Source organism: Aspergillus pseudotamarii (assembly GCF_009193445.1).
Source record: "Aspergillus pseudotamarii strain CBS 117625 unplaced genomic scaffold BDV38scaffold_1, whole genome shotgun sequence".
Classification (NCBI taxonomy): domain Eukaryota; kingdom Fungi; phylum Ascomycota; class Eurotiomycetes; order Eurotiales; family Aspergillaceae; genus Aspergillus; species Aspergillus pseudotamarii.
In genome coordinates, this window is record NW_022475015.1 from 784776 (window position 1) to 803879 (window position 19104).

A 19104-nucleotide genomic window follows, 5' to 3' on the forward strand; every position below is an offset into this window, starting at 1 on the left:
TTGTTTGTGTGGCAGATTGTTTTTCTTTGTCATGATGGGATGCGGGGTTGAGTCAATGGCTGGGGAGTTTTGGTCGTGACGTTTTCCAGATGGGCGTTTGCTCGGTATGGAGAGATGGAATTGCTTATATTGTACGGAGTAGATAAAGGCCAAGCATTGTGTCGGGTGGAGACTGTGGTATTCTGAGAGTGATGGGTAGGGCTGTGGTGGAGCTTTGCCCTGAGTGTATGTAGGTCACTTTTGTGTTTATGGATGTTCTGCAGGATTGATTTCATGGCTCAGGTTCCTTGTCAACTGCCTTAGGAAGATGTATATCTGAGGCTTGGGTATATGTCTAAATCCACAGTGGCTCCGATATTAGCGTTTAGCGTGTCGCCTGCTGGTAACAGCTGGACATGGCTAGTAGTAGATGCCCTTTTTGTTCTCTTGAGTTTCCCTTTACCCACTACGCTTCTTTTATTCATTATACAGAGCAGGTATGCCTTATGTGCCTATAATAAAAGCAAGCAATGATATGACAAGCCAACTGAAGGAATTGTTTAGCCCCTGCTACTATTAGAAGGACAAAGGGCTATTCAACTCGACTACACTAGGATGATCAGCACGCTTGAGATGGGTCAGTAAGTGAAGAGACGACGCACAGTCTCAATGGGCTGGGAGCTTCTGTATAGGTAATTTGAGAGGAACAAAGAGCGTATTTGGATGTTTATCTGTTGTACAAAGCTAAGGTTGATAATATAGTGTACTGACAGCTTGTATTCCGGATGAGCATCATTGATCTAGCCTTAGTTGCTCCGGAGGAGCCCTAGTAACGACACTGACGAGTATAAAAGGAGTAAAATCAAGGCTAGTCTGTTATGGGCCAGGGATAGAGAAGACCCTTATAAAACAACCTCCTAAACCCACATACAACATCGTCCGTATTGGATGCACTGCATTAGGGGCTAACGAATATTATTCAGCATATGGCCCAGTTATTTTGGTAGCTGAGACTAAGCACGATCTGCATGGTGCACTGTAGAACTAGTGGGAACTCCCCTATCGTAGGAGTAGGGTTCAACCTTCAGAGGCCGAGAAACACGAGTAGTACCGGGTAGCTGATTAAGCTAGATTATTGTCATGGTTGCCAAACACAGATAAGAAAAACCTAATATATTCCGTTCACGCTAAGTATACTAGATGCCTGACATGAAGGTGTAGTTTATATGGAACGACCACACGTATTCCCAGCATTTCACCAATCGGTCTATTTCTTCTTCGAATCCGGCTCATCCGTGCCCTCATTCTCCAAACGTTGCGCCACAATCATCTGCGCAATGGCATCCTCTGTCTTCAAGTAGGTGCGACTTCCCTGAATGAACCAGAAGCTGACAGCCACCACCAGCATTACTCCAAAGACGGCAATGGCGTAGTTCATATCACCCGCCGGTGGATTGGGTGAACCAGGGAAGAAGAAGAATACCGTCGTAACGGCACAGTAGATAATGCTGATCCAGTTCAAAGGCTTGCCCCATTGCCCGAGATTGAACTGGCCCGGTGGCAGTTTATCCCGTCCGACGACGAGGAGAGCGGCGATGGGCATACCATAGGAGATCGTGAGGGCGATGGTGCTCACACTGAGAATGGCCTCGAGCACCGTATTGGCGAAAAGATACAGGATTCCGACCAGCGCGATCAAAACGCCCTGGAACCAGAGTGACCGCGCCGGCACTTTCCACACCGGGTCCACGTGGCTGAGGTATCCGCTCCAGGGTAACCCGCCGTCGCGCGCAAATCCCCATGTCAGTCGAGATGCGGTCGTTAAGACACTGACACCTTGTCCCAGGCCGTTGAAGATGAATAATGCGATCAATGTCGCGCCGCCCTTTAATCCGATCGTCTCGAGCATCAATTCAATGAAAGGTAGTCCGCTGGGGGAGTCGACCACCCGATCCACGTCTTGGATACAGAAGAGACAGACGACCATGAAGATAAAACCGGTGACGGCGCCAAGGAGCACAGCCAGCCAAATAACTCTAGGGGCGTTCTTTCGGGGTGCAGGAATTTCTTCCACCATGTGAATGACCGCGTCGAAAGCCGTCAGACCGTATGCGGCCTGAACGAGGCCCGTAAACCACACGACACCATCGCTCCAACCGGTCTGGTTCATCCATTTGCCGAATACGAAGGATGCGGGTTGAAACGATAGATCCTTCTTCACTCCGACCGAGATAAGCAACGCCAGTGACAGGATGACGAATAACGCGGTGAACCAAACTCCGACGAAGTTATTGATCCAGGGGAGGATTTTCTCCCTCCGGCACCCGACCACGTTGATCACGGTCAAGAGAAGCACACAGCCGATGTAGACGAGGAATTCCAGCCACCCGGTCCCGGCCCCTTCCCACGTCGGCTCGAACATGACCTTCATGCCCAGAAGAAACTCGGTCATGAAGGCGACTTGTGATGCGGTCAACGTCCACCAGCCGAAGGTGTTGATCCACGCGCACATGTACGAAGCAAAGCGACCCGAAGGGGTTTCCCATAGTCGAAACACCCAGTACGCCTGACCCAGCGCGGTCGGCATGCTGCTGGCGAGCTCGCCAAGAGATACGGCGACACAGAGGTTACATGCTGTGACCAGAACCAGACCCCACAGGATAGTAACAGCGCCGCCGTTGGTCAACCCGCTGCTGAGATCCTGCGCAAAAGTTGAATATGTTCCTAGACATTTTGTCAATCACGGTCGGTCATTCCCTATGCAACGAAGGTCGTCCATACCTAGGACGCAAAATGCCAAGGCTAACATGCTCCACATGTCGAATTTGCGCGTCAGGGCCTGGTCATGGCCCATCGCCGCGAGATCGTGAGCATCTTGCACACTTTGATCAACCAAGTGTGGTTTAAGGGGCTGGGAGTTGGATTCCAGGTCCATACGGAGATGTAATCACGTATGACAAGATGATGAGAGTTCAGCCAAGGGGTGGACGAGTTGATTCGATGGGCAAGTGGTGTACCCTACTGTCCATTTTCTGCGCGTACTTTTTTTCTGGAGGGAAAATTTTCCAAGGAGCTGACGCCGGGGGTTCATTCATATATCAAACCCGGGCAGCCTATACACGGAGAGGGGGGGGGAAAGCAAGGAGGAAGAAGCTCTGCCTCTACTTTAGTCCCCGGACGTTTTCGCACCCCCTCACTCGGGGAAGATTAGTTGCAGATAATTATCGAGAAGAGTTTAATCAGTGGAATTGGTCATGGTAGCGATCTTCCTCAGTCACTGATAGGCAATAATGATAAGTTCGCGGCTTGGAAATCGTGACGTTGGGCACTCTTTTTTTTTTTTTTTTTGCCTTAATTTTTCCGGGCCGTAAAAAGTTTGCGGGGTTTTTTTTTGTGTTAAACTCGGCAGGACATCCTAAGTGGGGATGGCGCTGTTTTGCTGGCCTTTCAGCATTGGAGCCATAGTTCGTCTCCCAGTATCACGGTTACATCTTCTACTTCTCCTACTACAAGAACAAGGATAGCTGTGCGAGGGAATATTCCACGCCACTCGCTCCCAAGACATTCCTATACAACACGTATGTTATCGGATGCGCTCTTTGTCCTTTCCACAGACACGGGTTGTGTCTATGCATCCATGCATTCAGCTGTCCTCAGCCGCACCGGGATAGCCACTCTGCATACATACCGAACATGTACGATTTGGTATCAGCTCTCCTAAAGTCAATCAACTAAAACAACTTCGCCACGTCCCGATTAGGAAAGTCTATGCGGAACGTGATAAGCCCTGATTGTCGATCCGTCCACTATCTCCTGCCCGCGCGATAACACAAAGAGAATGCGAATACCAACGTATCTTGACTTGGTGGCGTTAAAACGCAGGTGAGAACGTCAGACACCGAGAGTTTCTTGTCCTCGTGGCCAGCCTGTGTATGACACTGTCGCATTCTCCCAGTAAGATCGGCACGGACTCATCTTACATTAGTAGCCTATCTTAGGCTGAACCTTGATCATAACCGACATCCGTCTGGGAAGGGGCACTGGAAATGCGGGGAAGCTCCAGGCAACCAAAAATATGGCTTGTCGATCCACTTGTCACCGATGTCTTGATGCCCATGGGGGTCTGGCCGGCCAGGTTTAGTATTAACGGCTCATGGCTGGGATATAGCGTATGGGGTAGCCATCTGGCTCAAAGACTCCAATTCTTTTGATTTACCAGCATGGTCTCTTGTCAGATTTACAGTTTCTTGTGGAGGTCAGTGTCTGCAGAAATCGTCTCCTCCTACCCTACAAGGAAAGGATATGAAGCGATTTCCACGGATTTGATCGAATAGTTCTTCCTCGGAATTGGGCCGCCCTCGAATGCTACTGGAACGAGTTGATGCTATCATGCGCCAAGCACGTAACGATGTGGCCAAGCCTTATTTGAACTAAAGTAAGATGAACATCAAAATAGTAACAGATCAACCACGAATATTGCAGAAAGTCAATTGGACCTGTTGCCCGAGCAAGCCGCCACTGTGTTCGGTGTCATATACGCCGAGATTTATACCATAACGTGCTGCATCCATATGGATGCTACTTCCTCCTGGGAGCCGAGCTCACTACGCTTATATCCTCTGCTATAGGTGATACATAGCGTACTCAAGATAAGTGATGCTACACAGACATGTCCGCAGCGAATATTGGCGGCATCCAACTGGGTCTACCACAAACGCTCCATCGAAATCTGAAACTCCACTACTGCTCCTCACCCTCATGCACCGCGTTCCTGCAGACACCGAATAGGAAAGTTCATGCGATACTACTGCTCGAAAGTGGAGACCACATGGGGGGTATATGTTAGACTCGCAGCTAGAACTCTTTTCGGATCTTCCAAGGCTTCCGTAGACACACCGAGCCAATCAAGCGCTAATTAGGCTGAGATATAGTTGCCCTAATGCCTGGTAGAAGCACTTATGTGCCATTCATAATCACCACTCTCTCTCCACATTCGTGGTCGTTGTTATCATTGCTTTCTCATCTTATCGTGGAGGTGGAGTAATCTCAGAGATTCACTGAACATATGCATACTTATCCGAAGGGGGAATGTTAAAGCTATATCCGACACTTATCAGGCACCGACACAGATGTGAATTTATTGCGGGGTGGCTTTTGTCTTTCTTCATTGTCATCGTTTACATCTATCTCCTAAAATCGGCTTAGATAAATACATATGATGGTTACTTTGCGGTTCACCTCCAGCTTGAGATTTAATGCCAACTTCTTTATACTACTTAGCAGCCAGTTCTTATTAGGAGACGCGGGCGCTGACATTCAGGATGGGTAGCCATCACATCATCACATCACACTACTCCATTGTGCAACTTTCCTTTGGCTAGTTACAATGATACCCTCCAGCTAAGTATAAAGATAAACTCGATTATGGAAATCGCGATAACACCCATAATTAGCAGTCTCTACTCCTGCCTTGGAGCCCGCAGTGACCAATTTTCCCTCCCGTATACCTTGCGATGGAGCCATACTATGCTTCTGCTGCCGCGGCAGCGTACTTAAGTTGTTGGTGTGAATGGCGATATTGGTTCAAAGCAACATTGCTGAAGTATACTCCATAACGACAAGAACAGCGACACATACCTCTCTTGAAAATATAAGTACAGTATCGTGAGAGCTGGCTGGCTTCGTACTAAGTCATAAAACAAGTTACAGTCAAAGAGTGTAAAAGTTGTGTTGACACTTATCGAGTGAAGTAATGCAGGGTTAATACACTTGGCGTCATGTAGTTTGACGTTCCTACAAGGCCTTGTTGTCTTATATTAACCGCATCACTAGGCTCATTCACCCACTATCAAAATCCAGTGCCCTAATATATCCTTATTTAGTATGTAGGGTCTCGGACTTATGATCCAGATCAGTACGACTAATCAAGGAACGAACCGCTAAGCCAATACAGGTAGACATTCTGTCGAGAATATAGTTAAGCTCCTTCCTGCTTACCAATTCTCTAAAGCCAGGAAGCCTAATTTGCAGATCGAATGATAAATGCAGGCCTAGACAGATGGCCACCACATACTATATCTTACCTGGAGAGCTACTAGTTCCCGGTCGCTGTATAAAGTTACCAACGTAGAATAGGACTCAAATCCGTGAAGGCAAACTTTGAGCCCGCAGATCGCCTTAGTGCCTCAGGAATGTATATGTCCTAGGGTATGAGTCATAAGGAAAAACAGTTCTTACCAGGGTCATGTGCTAGATGGTTGACAGGTGTCATGTGTCGTTTAAGAAATACATCCTGCCTGCTGATCACTAGTTATGATGATAAATGAGGAGGGTTTAACGTGTGCGAAGCATATCTTAACGTCATTGTCAGCAGATAAGTGACAATTTACATATGACAGATAACTTATAACTTCACATATGCATTCGCAATTATCATAGACAAGCTTTCAAATACCATACAAAAAGTTCACATTGACTAAAATATATATGTACTTCTACCATGGCAACTCCATCAAGTAAACGCCTTCCGAACATCCAACTGAGTCGACAATAGGCGTAAATATATAACGAAGAATGTACACAACACTAACCCTAAACAGCATTCAACACCACCCATCCATTCATATATTATACTACTAGTCTCATTGAAGACATGACCGTCTCAAAAATCAACCCTGCTTCTCAAACTTGATACTCTTTCCGTCCATTTTCTTAATTTTCAAAGATTCAATCTCAACATCGGGAATAGTGCGTACCTAGACCCAACATTAACCACACACTCTTTTTAACGGGTAAAAAAAGAAAAAAAAAAAAAAAGGGGAGGGAAAATTACATTCAGCGCCACAATATGGCTGAGATGCGGAATAGTACTTCTCGCATAAAGACTGGTCCCACAATTCGTACAGAAATAATGGGGGACCTGCTCTGACGCAAAGCGATAGGCCTGCGAAGGAAAGAAAATTTAGTCCAGATTATGAATGCCCTGCATAAAATGACCCAGTCGAATGACGCAAGACAGATTCCGAGGATTAATAATAATAACAACAAAAGAGCAAGAAAAGGAAATATGGAAAAGAAAACAAACCTTCACAGTATCCTCCTTCGGAAACTCAAAATCGTCGATTTTCGGATAAACAAGCAAATAGCCATTTATCCGGCAAATAGAGCCTGAGTCAGTCAGGATAAAATTAGCCCAGTTTGGGGGATTTAGACGCAAATGCCGCATGCCATAATTCGGTTTAAATCGCCGAACGGTGAGATCGAAGAGGCATAGCCAGGTTAAACTTACAGTTACACTGGACGACCTCCTGTTCCTCAATCGGTGGCGATAAGGAAAAGGAGTACTTGACTTGGCCACAGTGGCAACTTCCTGCGTACGACTTGGCTGCTGCCATCATCGAGGGGTGCTGAGGCGTCTGAGAATGTTGTTATCGCAAGGATCGGTAGAGGATCTACGGGTGGGGTTCGGGGGTTTATATCCGAGTATTGAAGTAGAGACTCCTGATCGTATTCGATGGTGCCACCAAGCCACTCAACGTGTGAAGCCAGTGGTTAGTGCTGATGTGAGAGGGATCTAGGTCTGGCTACTGCGGAGCCGCAATGCTATAGCTATGAAGGCAGCGAGCTAGCGAGCTACTAATCGAAAACTGAGTTTTATTGGTAAAGGGGGAGGAAGCACTGGCCACTTGAGAGCTGAGCTAGAGCTTCTGGGAGCTCGACGGGTTTCCCCTTAAGGTTAATAAGATAGCTCGGCCGGCAACTTCGGCTTTCCTAGAAGACACATACCATGATCGTAGCGCTTGTAAAGTCACTTATTAAGCTGCTTATCGGTGTTTCCTGAATCCTCTACATCTCCTGGTTTTATCGATTAAAACGAAAGCACGCTGATCGTGGTTTCGTGGAATGTGATGGCCTTGATGTAGGGCTACGACGAGGTTGTCCAGGACAAAAAAAAGTTGGTCAATCTTGGGAAGAGGGTATATCATGAGATCTCCAATTTGATCGACATTGCTACTGTGGAGAGCACCAGTGCAATAGTCAAACGTAGGCTCCAATGCAAGGGGGCGGAGGAGTATACGTTAACCGCCGGTGTTTGAATCTGAAGCAAGTGCTTATTTATTCTCCTGCAGCCGCCAGCATGGAGTTGCATCATATACATCATAGTTTCGTAACATGCATGGTTCGGAAGAGCTGTAAATGTTCACAGGGCCAAAGAACAGGCTGATGACCTGAAGAAACCGTCCCATTAACGTTCAAGATGCTCTCATAGTTAACATTCCATACAAGCTGGATTCCCCACCCCCTACGTTGTTGGTTCCACTTTTGGACATTCCACATCCTTGCTTCCCGTCTCGGTGTGTCGAGGTCCAAGCAATTGCTCGATAGAATAGCCAAGTAACCGAACACCAGCGTAGTTGCTATTTAATATGCGGTGCAACGCACCGTATTTCACATGTGTAGTGTTAATATCTCCCCGATCCCTTTTCTTCCCCTCATACCTCGGAGCCGACTTTGTCAGTCTCCGTCACTATAGTCCAAGATGACTGACACCGCAGATATCAAGAAGCAGGTTCCGTACGAGGTAGAACAACTATCCGACGAGAGCCTTGCTCCTGACGATGCTGTCCTCCAGGCCCAGGGCCATCGGCCCGAGCTCGCGCGGTCATTTTCCTGGGTGGGAGCCATTGGATTGTCGTTCAGGTTGGGCTGTTCCCTACAAGCCGTATCAAGTACCGTTCACTGACCTAGGTAGTATTGCCAATTCATGGTTAGGTTATGGAGCAACGTTCGGAACGCCCCTGGCGTATGGAGGTGGCCCGACCGTTCTCTTCGGAGTGATGATTGCAGCGGTAGCGCAGTGGATTGTGTTGCTCGGACTGGCAGAGCTGTGCTCTGCATTGCCATCTTCAGGGGTTTGTTCAATCCTGCTCTCATCATGCTTCGACCACGCTGACAACCTATAGGGTCAATATCACTTTACCTATATCCTAGCTCCCCCGAAGTACAAGAAGTTCGCCGCATACACAGTTGGTATTACCAATGTGATAGCATGGTGGGTGAGTGCGGCATCGGGCATTATCTATACAGGGATCTCGGCGTTTGGGATAGCAGTGTTCTGGTATCCGGACTTTCAGCATGAGAGGTGGCAGATATACTTGTGTTATGTGTTGGTGGTCACGTTGACTTGTAAGGCCCCAAGGTCTGATTATGGATCTGGTAACTGATTGATTAGTGGTTCCTGTCTTCGCTGTCCCCCAGAGACGTTATGACTACTTGACGAAAACTACCTTTACCCTGTCCATAACCGGCTTAGTATTGGTCTTGATAGCCGTGCTCGCCGCCGGACGGGGACGCTACCATCCTGAAATCCTCACAACCTTCCAGGGGACCAGTGGCTGGGACACAGCCCCAGCATGGTTGTTGAGCATCACGATGGGCCAATACTGCTATGCGGCTATCGGAGCTGTCACACATATCGCGGAGGAGATGCCGCAGCCGGGCCGGAGGATCCCTCTCGTGATGTATGATTGACCACAGATAGATTTTGATAATCTGCTAACTGTCGGCAGTAATCTCGGAGTCCTGGTTGGTGTTATGACAGCTGTACCGTGGGTCACAGTGATGCTCTGCGGCATCCAGGACATTGATGCCGTTCACAAAGCTTTCATCCCTAGCATGGAGGTCTACTATCAAGCGACAGGAAGCAAGGTGGGCGCTACCGCGCTGCAAGCCTTCATGACATTTCTGTATTGGAGTAAGTCTGTGCCCTTTGGTGTGTAGTACTATACTAATCAATCAGCCTGCGGTCCAAGCCAATGGATAACTTCGAGTCGGATCGCGTGGGCATTCTCTAGAGATGTATGTTCCTGGGCGTAACCAACAATTAAGATGTGTGATGCTTACCAAAACAGAACGGCCTTCCTTTCTCCCACTACTGGAACTTCATCGACCCGAAGTTCAACATCCCCGTGCGCACTACCTTCCTCTCGGTTTCGTTCTGTCTGCTGTACGGTCTGGTCTATATCGCCAGTTCGACCGCATTCAACTGCATCGTGAACATGTCGATCCTCTTTTTGAACATCAGTTTTACCGTGCCCCAGGCCATCCTGGCGACAGTAGGACGGGACAAGCTTCCGGTGCGCTCATTTAATCTGGGTCGATGGGGATACGCAGTCAATATTTTCTCCACGGTATGGTTGACTTTCAGTGGGATTCTGTTTTGTTTCCCGACCAAACTACCGGCAACAGCAGGGTCAATGAATTAGTAAGTCCTGTTGCCATCCATTTCCATGTCGATTCTCGTCCTGGGGAGTGCTAATGTGGATATAGTGGTTCGGCTGTCCTGGTAGGAGTGTATTGCCTCATAATGCTGCTGTGGATTGAGCGGAGGAATAAATTCACCGGGCCAAAGATCAACTGGGATGCATTGAACATGAGCAACAAATTAGCATAAGGGCCAAGGGAGCTTCGCCATGGGTTTGCTGTGCGAGCTGGAGTGCGAGGTGGGGATGATGGATCACCACTGATCTGGTAGTTCAAAGCGTTGGAAATCTGGAGTTGGGAGTTCTTCCACAATAGGCATAGTTTATCTCGTACATGTATCCAAAATCCAATAAGATTAGATCTCGGTTTGTACTTCACTAAGCCTGAAATAGAAGGTCCGCCCGCAGCCCGATCAGTTTCCGATATGGGTACTTCCGATCATGTTAAACGGCGTCAAAATCTTCATGTATCCGTCACAAAACTAGGCCAATGACTTGAATTTAACGTCTAGAAGACTTCAAAGGTCGTCCCTCCTACTAGGCTGGTTTAGATAAACGTATCGCACCTGACGCCAATTTTCATTACTAGTGCTGCACCTTAACACCTATCCACGTGCTTCGGGCTGATTGATGCTCAATCTGCCTTTGCCTTCAAAAAAAGAAGTCTTTCAATATACACAGTCTTAAGAAGGAGTGCTACGAAATGCATGTATGATATGATATATGATGTCTCACGGACAAAAGACCAGCACCTCTTCTGTGTTCGTCACACCGCTGTGGGGATGTGGACTGATTTAGTTTTGGTCAATGTGGTAGTGGACCCATGAATCATATCCTACGCTGTCAGACCGACATCACTTAGCGAAGAAGTATCTGTAGGGCCAATTTAAGCTGTATTCCACTACCCTTCAATTGGCTTAGCGCTATGCTGGGTCCTGTTAACATATTTAAAGACGCGAGTCCTGATTTCTGAATCTCCAAAAGTTACCGTAAAGCATGGCGACTAACAATCCAGCCATAGACGGTGCTCTGGCGCAGCAAAGCCCAACTGTTGAGAAGTCCGCACAAGAGGCCAAGCCAGTATTCAAAGCAGAAGAACGATGGAATCATCCCAGATCCAACATACTTAAGACGTTAGCTACATTCTGGACTTTCCTGGTGATGGGAGCGAATGATGCCGCGTATGGGGTAAGTTCAGATGCCGGCTGATCGGACCATAGCTAACACTTATAGCCTTTAATTCCATATGTAAGCGTGAAACCTACGTGTGATTGGATCCAATACTAATTGCCTAGCTCGAAAACTATTATAATCTCTCTTATACGATTGTCTCTCTAGTTTTCCTGTCACCACTCGGTGGCTATACCTTGGCTGCCCTACTCAACAACAAAATCCATACAACCCTTGGTCGCCGCGGAGTCGCCTGGATTTCCCCAGGATGTCATTTACTGGCATATATTGTCAATTGCGTTCATCCCCCATATCCAGTTTTAGTAGTCTCCTTCATCTTTGCAGGGTTTGGAAATGGATTAGCCGACTCAGCTTGGAACGCCTGGATTGGCAATATGGCTAATGCCAACGAGCTCCTGGGACTTCTACACGGGCTATATGGTGTAGGAGCAGTTCTGAGTCCGCTGATAGCGACTTCGTTAATTACTGAGGCAAAAGTGCCTTGGTACTACTTCTACTATATCATGGTATGTCGTTATTTCAAATCTGTCGACGACACACTCGCTAATGCCACAGTTACACAGATTGGCTGTGCCGCAATCGAGCTCGCCTTCTGTCTTATGGTCTTTTGGGATTCCACTGCTGCAGCACTGCAGGACGCTACACCCCAAGGGGACGAACCTGGCGGAGGCCTCCGTCAAGCCCTCTTCACGAGGCGATCCGCCAGGGTCACTTGGATTTGCGCATTCTTCCTCCTTGGGTATGTTGGGATTGAGGTCGCCTTGGGCGGATGGATTGTAACGTTCATGATGCGAATACGACATGGACAGGACTTTGCCAGCGGTATGGTTGCTACGGGGTTCTGGCTAGGCATTGCCTGTGGTCGAGTAGTACTCGGGTTCATCACTCCGCGAATTGGAGAAAAACTGGCCATAGTTGTAAGTATCCACATATTATATTCTCTTTCCCCTTTCCCTTCTGTTTTCTACATACCTGCACTCGTACCACATCAGCTGACGTATCAACTTCGACAAGATATATTCCTTATTCGCAATAGCATGCGGCTTAATCCTCTGGCTCGTGCCTAATTTCTACGCATCAGCTGTGGCAGTCTCATTCCAAGGATTCTTCCTCGGCCCCTTCTTCCCAGCTGCAGTTATCGTCGCTACCAAGCTGCTCCCACGAGCATTACACGTCAGTGCTATTGGTTTCGCAGCAGCATTCGGAGGAGGTGGAGCTGCTGTGCTGCCCTTCGTAGTGGGTGCCATTGCGCAGGCTCGAGGTGTGCAGGTCTTGCAGCCTTTTATCATTGGCCTCTCGGGTGGGATTTTGTTGTTATGGTTGGGACTCCCGCGAATGCCAAAGAAAGGAGATAAAGTGGAGGATAATGGAACTTCGGATGTGTAGATGCTTGGTATATATACGTGAGCCCTACGATTACCATATCTTTCATAGCGCGATGGATTTATCTCAGAAGGACAATTTAGACTCTCTTGCATCTTACTCAAGAAATACCCTAACTAAAGGACGGTATCATCATTATCATAGTCTAGTTACCTATTGAAAGCCTCGAAAATAGATAGTTAACGTGTCTAGGGTTTGCTTAGTTAGCCCCTACATAACGAAGCTTGTCCATAACTTGATAAAGATCGGGAGAGCCTATCTCCAGTGAACTAAGCTCTAGGCCTAGGTAAGTCAAATCATTAACCCCTTTCGGCTCTGTGTTTTCCTTTCATATTTCCTGTTTATAACAAAAGACAAAATACCAACTAGGGTTACCAAGATCAACGTCACTAAACCTCCAAGGAACAGGCATTATAATGCCACATTCCTTTAATAACCGTAAACACTAGAAGACAGCTTTAAAAAGCAACTGAAGGCCACGACGGACAGACTGAATGAGGTTGAGAGTTTGGAGAGAACAACGGAGTCGACTATGAGGGACTTACTAGATAATATTCAGTAGGAGATTAGCAAGAAGCGGGAAATTAGGGGGAGGGAAAATGTTCTTGTATCTTATCGGAAGCTTTATAGCTACTCGTTTTGGAACTGGTAATAGAGCTTCTACATCTTGTACCCGAGGAGTAGTGGCTAGATCACTTTGTAAGGTGTATGGATAAATGTCTTACCCAACCGAACATGGGCCTTATCGGGCATCTACGGCATATACAAGACCAGGCCGGCAATCACAAGTACAGAGGGAACAGTAAGTTTAAAGCCCTGCATGCAGACTTTGCTACCCCCGTTGCGAATTGAGCTAGACAGCATACTGAATAAAATGATACAGGGAACAATCGGATGCAGTTGCAATGTGTTGAAGGCGCGAGAGCGTGTGAACGTCTATAACTCAAGCCTCTTCAGAACAGGGAGAGAAGGGTTCTTATACTTGGGATGAGGGTGGGCCTTGATTAGAGTACGCGGTATGACCAGACCTATACGAACTGTAATTTTCTTTGCCATGAGCTTATAGCTTCGACACCTTCTCCCGGGTGAAGATTCAAGCACTCCACGAGATCCTTCATGTGTAGACCCGCTTACAGGATTTGACTATCTCAAGGTGTTAGAAATATTTATTCATGCCGACCTCTACCTCAATAAAAGACAAACACATCCAAGAGCTCAATTGCTCTCTTCAAGAATTCAACCCGACTGCATCCCGTACCGCCTTGTTCATGGCCTGAAGCCGCTTGCCAGTTTTTGTCACATTTCCCTTCGTATATCCTTCTCTATATGGAATCCGGTCCTCGCCTACTACAGGTTAGTGACTAGTTCTGTATGACAATTTTCAAGGCCAGGAGAGGCTGACATACCCATCAAGGCTTGGACCCATGGCTTTGGCACAGCATTGTGATCATTGTCCCATAGGGTCAGAAGATAAAGTGCAGTAGTCCCGTATTGAAACTGTTTCCAAAGCGCAGAAGCATTGAATTGCGGGTTGGCACTCATCGCAAGACCATAGCGGTTTTTAGTAGCCTTAGCTGCCGTATCGACCGTGACGAAGCGGTCAACATATCGGTCATGATCCAACCCGAGATCCTTCGCAACAGGACTCCAAACGGTGGCATCGAAGTGGAGATCGTCTCCAAAGTAAATATCGTTGCGAGTAAGCGAGCCGTCCGCTTCAATTGTATCGTGCCTAGCGAGGTCGCGAAGATGGAAAGTTTCATTAGGTCGATTTGTGGTGGAGATATTAAATTCGAAAACCATATTAACGGCGTCTATATAAAAGCCCGACTCGAAGTTGTATGCTGCTTGCGCAGCTTTGTTGATCATTTCGTAATCCAGGTTCTTGCCGTCGCGCGGGAGATAGCCGTGGTTTGCTAGGGCATTGAGGCCAGGGCATGGTGAACGGCCGGCGGAAGTTAGTTATAGATCGTCAGCGTGGGATAATTACAGTACATACTATCAAACGGCCCTGGGGCACTAAACTCATGACCACCAGGATCCGGGAATGCCAGACCAGAGGCTGCAAAAGCAAGTAGAGTAAGTGTAGAAGTCTTCATGATGTCTAATCAATAACAAAAAAGAAACAAAGAAAGAAAACAAAGCCACGTTAAAGGTATGCAGTGAAATACGTAGATAATAAATTCTTCTTTGATAGTTACCCCGAATATAGGGAAGGGCTCTATCTATATATACTTAAACGTTGACCTCTGGATTGGTTTATGATTTAGAATTGGGGCTGTGTGACATGCTGAGCTTCTCGACGGGCGTATTAGAAATTAAAAATCGTTAAGGTTATACAGAGTTTGGTAAAGGCTGCGGAGCAGCTTAAAAAAGTAGTCCCTTAATCCTTACAAACCCACCTTGAAAGTAAGGATGTAGATTGAAGATACGCTCCTCCCGAATACGCTCGAGCAGTAAATACGCTTAGGCCCCCTCATGGCCCTATGGTGGGCCCTGAACGAGCAGACCATACGGCTTTAGAAAAAATGATTTGTTTTGTTTATTAAGCAATGTTCTCAATCCTAAGACCACAATTCATGACAAGACGGTCTTCTGGGGAAATTCGGGGTTTGGACCAGTAGGAGAGATATTTCTCTAAATAAAGTGGTAAATTTTCCTGGACTAAGTCCTAAGACTTAGGTGGTTTCTGCATGTCGTATTGATCGTATCGATTGTTCTTGGGCAGCTCCAGCGTATTAGTAATACGCCCATCACTGCCCGAGAATGAATCCACCCACCCCACCCTTGGGTCTAGATATATATGATAAACATATCCGGTTTAAAGAGATCAACTAGGAAGACGTCAGCTAGAGTGTCTTCTAGAATATCACAGTACATACGATATTTCTCTCTGCCAAGCCCTCGCAGCAGGATTGCCCACAATTCATCGATTTTCGGTTTCCGTATTACAAAACCAAAGCCTTGCTTGTTCTCGATGTTCTACAACTTGTATGGGAGCGAACAAGAGGGCTCAGGGGTTTGAGAGACATAACGGGTCGGTCCTTGACAGCATAGTGAGTGCCCATCAAATAACAGCTCGACTCTGATGAACATGTCAGGGTAAGTGGTCTAATATAAGGTCATGTGGTAATCCAGTTAATCTAGAAACAAGAGCGATATATGAGCATGACTTGACCCTTGAAAAACAGACACGATTGGCGGGGATTTGCAACTAAATACATGGCTGCATTTCGTAATCCTAGTTTATCAATATCTGCTTCTCAATGATGTATCGGCCATCCCAATATACGTCGTCTGTTCATATACACTGTATCGTCAAATGCATCTGGCTAAGATGAAAATCGGATTTAGCCTTATAACCCCGGCAGCTGCATCATGTCAACCAAAGGTTGGATCAACTCCGTAAATATTGTGCAAGCAAAGATGTCGTCCTCTAGGTCTGGTGCTTGCTGGAACGGACAGTGGAGGCAATTTGAAACAACATCAGCCCATATCGGACCAGCTCTCCTGCAGACCTCATTTTCCAATCGCCACACTATCCCATCATCCGTCTCTGAAGGTTTGTTAGGATCGCGGAAAGAAGCTATAGGCTCATTTATCAATAGCTCCAGCAATAAAATTCCGAGGTCATACAAATGTCCATTTCGGACCCCGAATGCTGGTTGTGGACTGCTTGATGAATCTTTTGATAATTCCTGTGCCACTTGCTCACAATATTGACCCTGCTCAGGCATCAGACTTTTGATAAAGGACTAAGCAATGTCTCCCGATTAATGCCTCCACATTCTAACCTGAAGAAGACATTTTTACTGGATAGTGAAGATCCCATCCAAGGCGATCTATGTAAGCAGAGCACTGCGGCTGCGGCAGCAATTGTAGTTGCAAGAATCACTCGATCCTTTTCGGAAAGGTATCGTGGGAATGAGTTCTCTGGGCACAGGAGAATTCTAGCTGGTCTCCTACTCAATAGGAAGCCATACTATGGTCTGATGAGACCTAGATAAATCCAGGCCGTCATATAGGTACGTGGGTTACTCACCAAAACGATGAGGTCTTCTACGAAGGCTGCATTATTGAATGGCGCCTGCGTAAGATAGGATGGACTTTTTGAGGCTCATTTTACGGAGCTACTCAAGGTCCTATGGTATCATGGGAGAATGAATGGAGCAAGATAAATGCTCAAAGCTATATTCAACATATAGTCCCTCTTATAACAGAATATATCCATCACTACCCTCATCTTCAACTAGTACAGGATGGTGCCGCAGGCCATGGTGTTCAATCCACTATTTAGGAACTTGAAAGTCTTGGAGTCTACTATGACGGCCTGAGGCGTGTGGCTGTTGTTTGTGCCGTTTATGTATAGTTAGACTCTTTCCACTCATGCTTAGAATTCTGCATAGATAGCGCCAATATAATCATTATTCGGGTTGGTCATACTAAATTTTGAGATGCCATTGTGCGTGTATATATGCTAGATAAGGCTTGTATAAAGACCAGAAACTAATAATGTAGTTGATTTCCAGTGCAGCATACTACATAGTACATCCTGAATTTTGAGCCCCACCGGATTAGTAGCAAAGTTTGATTTCGGATATATGTGAATTAGCTGGACTTTATAACAGTATTTGGATTAATAGTCCACAGCATGCTAATTACAACCTATAAAGTAGGCTTTTCCCGCAAACGTTAAGCCAGACGTTGGTCTAGAGAGGGGGTTTCGCATTGACCTGATTCGCAGAATTCTATTTCGCTTCGCCTATTGGCGGACCACTACCTGTGCAAACATGGTAAAGGGGCAGTCAAACCACTAGTTTTATGAGGTCTACAACCTATTGTATGCCTGACCTTGCATGATGACAACTAATCTATCTTATTGTCTACAAGTCGTATGATAAGCTACATTAAGCTTGCGTCAGGTGTGGCTAAGACTTCTTGTTGTGGCAAGAGGTAGATATGAAGGCCTCGAACGGTCGGCACAGCGGTAGAGTTGAAGCCAGCCTAGGATATCAAATATCAAAATGAACTGAGAGCAATAATCATCCTTGCCTTTGGATATCGACGACGTTAAATAATAGCAAAAAAAGATGTTTATAAGAAGAATAGCTGCGATGAAACATATGCTAGTTATCTACAATTCAAAACCACTTTAGTCAGGTGGCTAAAACTTTAAATATAAATACCACTTTGAGGATAATATATAAATATTGCAAAGAGATTTAAAATGATATAGGATTAAAGATAGAACTTTTGTAATGTTAAGGATACGATCGCAAAGGGAGAAGACTTACCATTGCCTGAATAGTAGAAAATGATACGAAAGAACTGATTCTTGCCTTCTCTACATCTAGTAACGCCTGTGAATAGCGTAGGGGTCCTTTTCCGACCGCCAGGTCTTCGATATCATGAACATGACTCAAGGGTCAGGCAATAATTTCCCAGGCTGATACATAACTGCGAGAACGACGAGGTAGTATGCACAAAGGTCCGGGAGCCCTATGCTGCCGATTGTTGGATTCCCATCGTAACCGCGGCAACGTATTCCGTAGGCTTACTACCTATAGATCTAGTAATAATTATTAATATAGTTGTATTTACAATAACGGGTATACATATAAGACTTTATGTAAATAAGAACAATGTCGTCCTACCATATTTCTAATGGAAGCGTCATTTTATATAGGCAAGAAAAACAAGGAGGCAAGTGTAATCCGGGAACGAGGGTTTTGATTATCGGCTTCAAGCGTTTAAAAGTACAATTATACTCACAACAGAACCGTACAACCACCCAGTATTTCTCTAAATATCTACTGAACAGATTAAATAAAGCAAGATTCGACAGAGCTTAGCGCTGGAGGACTCGTATCAGTGGCAAGATAGGGCAGAATATATAGTGACAGTTATGTACTTGATTTATTTCTTCATGATGAATACATATTGTTGACAGCTACATTCAAGATTCGTTACCAGTCCAACTCGTTCGCAATATCTAACGTCTGAGTATGTTTACTCAATAGACCTGGAATTTCTACCTTAGATTGTTACTCGCACTACGTACTTGTTGCCACCGTGTTCGGTCCTTGAGTTAACCCTTCGTTGTCCATCACTAGTGGAACCTAGTCATCGAGGTAAGTCGCATCTGACGAAGATAGCTAACTGGTCGCAGAGTCCTAGGAAGAACACCCGGGTGTAACAATACTTTTACACAATTTCAGCTAACTGACGAAGTGAAATTGAACCGGAAAGTTATAAAACCTTGAACGTTGGCTAAATCAGAACCTGGACA

The 19104-nt window shown here is 46.2% G+C and overlaps 6 protein-coding genes across 6 annotated transcripts; 3 read left to right on the forward strand and 3 right to left on the reverse strand.

Moving 5' to 3' along the window:
* Positions 1-838: 838 nt before the first annotated feature.
* Positions 839-3305, reverse strand: BDV38DRAFT_232078 (putative amino acid permease family protein). The gene is made up of 2 exons (XM_032053001.1): positions 2761-3305; positions 839-2703 (listed from the first exon to the last, which is right to left on the reverse strand). The coding sequence occupies exons 1-2, from the start codon at positions 2912-2914 to the stop codon at positions 1247-1249; spliced, it is 1611 nt and encodes a 536-aa protein (XP_031919849.1). The 5' UTR covers positions 2915-3305; the 3' UTR covers positions 839-1246.
* On the forward strand, positions 2754-3305 carry BDV38DRAFT_3335 (uncharacterized protein). Its single transcript, XM_032063184.1, has one exon. It carries the CDS (start codon positions 2941-2943, stop codon positions 3238-3240), a length of 300 nt encoding a protein of 99 aa, XP_031919850.1. The 5' UTR covers positions 2754-2940; the 3' UTR covers positions 3241-3305.
* A 3077-nt stretch (positions 3306-6382) lies between these two features.
* On the reverse strand, positions 6383-7432 carry BDV38DRAFT_232080 (GFA family protein). The gene is made up of 4 exons (XM_032053002.1): positions 7268-7432; positions 7064-7146; positions 6812-6922; positions 6383-6734 (listed from the first exon to the last, which is right to left on the reverse strand). Exons 1-4 carry the CDS (start codon positions 7374-7376, stop codon positions 6648-6650), a joined length of 390 nt encoding a protein of 129 aa, XP_031919851.1. The 5' UTR covers positions 7377-7432; the 3' UTR covers positions 6383-6647.
* A 682-nt stretch (positions 7433-8114) lies between these two features.
* BDV38DRAFT_289640 (amino acid/polyamine transporter I) lies at positions 8115-10432 on the forward strand (the record flags this gene model as incomplete). Its single annotated transcript, XM_032061294.1, has 8 exons — positions 8115-8653; positions 8700-8891; positions 8943-9165; positions 9212-9500; positions 9549-9733; positions 9779-9837; positions 9891-10243; positions 10309-10432. The coding sequence occupies exons 1-8, from the start codon at positions 8519-8521 to the stop codon at positions 10430-10432; spliced, it is 1560 nt and encodes a 519-aa protein (XP_031919852.1). The 5' UTR covers positions 8115-8518.
* An 805-nt stretch (positions 10433-11237) lies between these two features.
* Positions 11238-12818, forward strand: BDV38DRAFT_266929 (putative MFS transporter; the record flags this gene model as incomplete). The annotated part of the gene is made up of 4 exons (XM_032056497.1): positions 11238-11429; positions 11537-11938; positions 11996-12349; positions 12447-12818. 4 exons carry the CDS (start codon positions 11238-11240, stop codon positions 12816-12818), a joined length of 1320 nt encoding a protein of 439 aa, XP_031919853.1.
* Positions 12819-14043: 1225 nt separating this feature from the next.
* BDV38DRAFT_276860 (Cloroperoxidase) lies at positions 14044-14914 on the reverse strand (the record flags this gene model as incomplete). Its single annotated transcript, XM_032058344.1, has 3 exons — positions 14044-14159; positions 14222-14731; positions 14815-14914. 3 exons carry the CDS (start codon positions 14912-14914, stop codon positions 14044-14046), a joined length of 726 nt encoding a protein of 241 aa, XP_031919854.1.
* Between the last annotated feature and the right edge of the window lie 4190 nt (positions 14915-19104).

Excerpts from the sequence above, each read along its gene's own strand:
- BDV38DRAFT_232078 (XM_032053001.1), bottom strand. The coding sequence starts at position 2,914 with ATGGACCTGGAATCCAACTCCCAGCCCCTTAAACCACACTTGGTTGAT. Across the intron at positions 2,704-2,760 it reads CTTGGCATTTTGCGTCCTAG|GAACATATTCAACTTTTGCG; the intron begins GTATGGACGACC and ends CAAAATGTCTAG.
- BDV38DRAFT_3335 (XM_032063184.1), top strand. The coding sequence starts at position 2,941 with ATGATGAGAGTTCAGCCAAGGGGTGGACGAGTTGATTCGATGGGCAAG.
- BDV38DRAFT_232080 (XM_032053002.1), bottom strand. The coding sequence starts at position 7,376 with ATGATGGCAGCAGCCAAGTCGTACGCAGGAAGTTGCCACTGTGGCCAA. Across the intron at positions 7,147-7,267 it reads GGAGGTCGTCCAGTGTAACT|GCTCTATTTGCCGGATAAAT; the intron begins GTAAGTTTAACC and ends TGACTGACTCAG. Across the intron at positions 6,923-7,063 it reads CGAAGGAGGATACTGTGAAG|GCCTATCGCTTTGCGTCAGA; the intron begins GTTTGTTTTCTT and ends TTTCCTTCGCAG.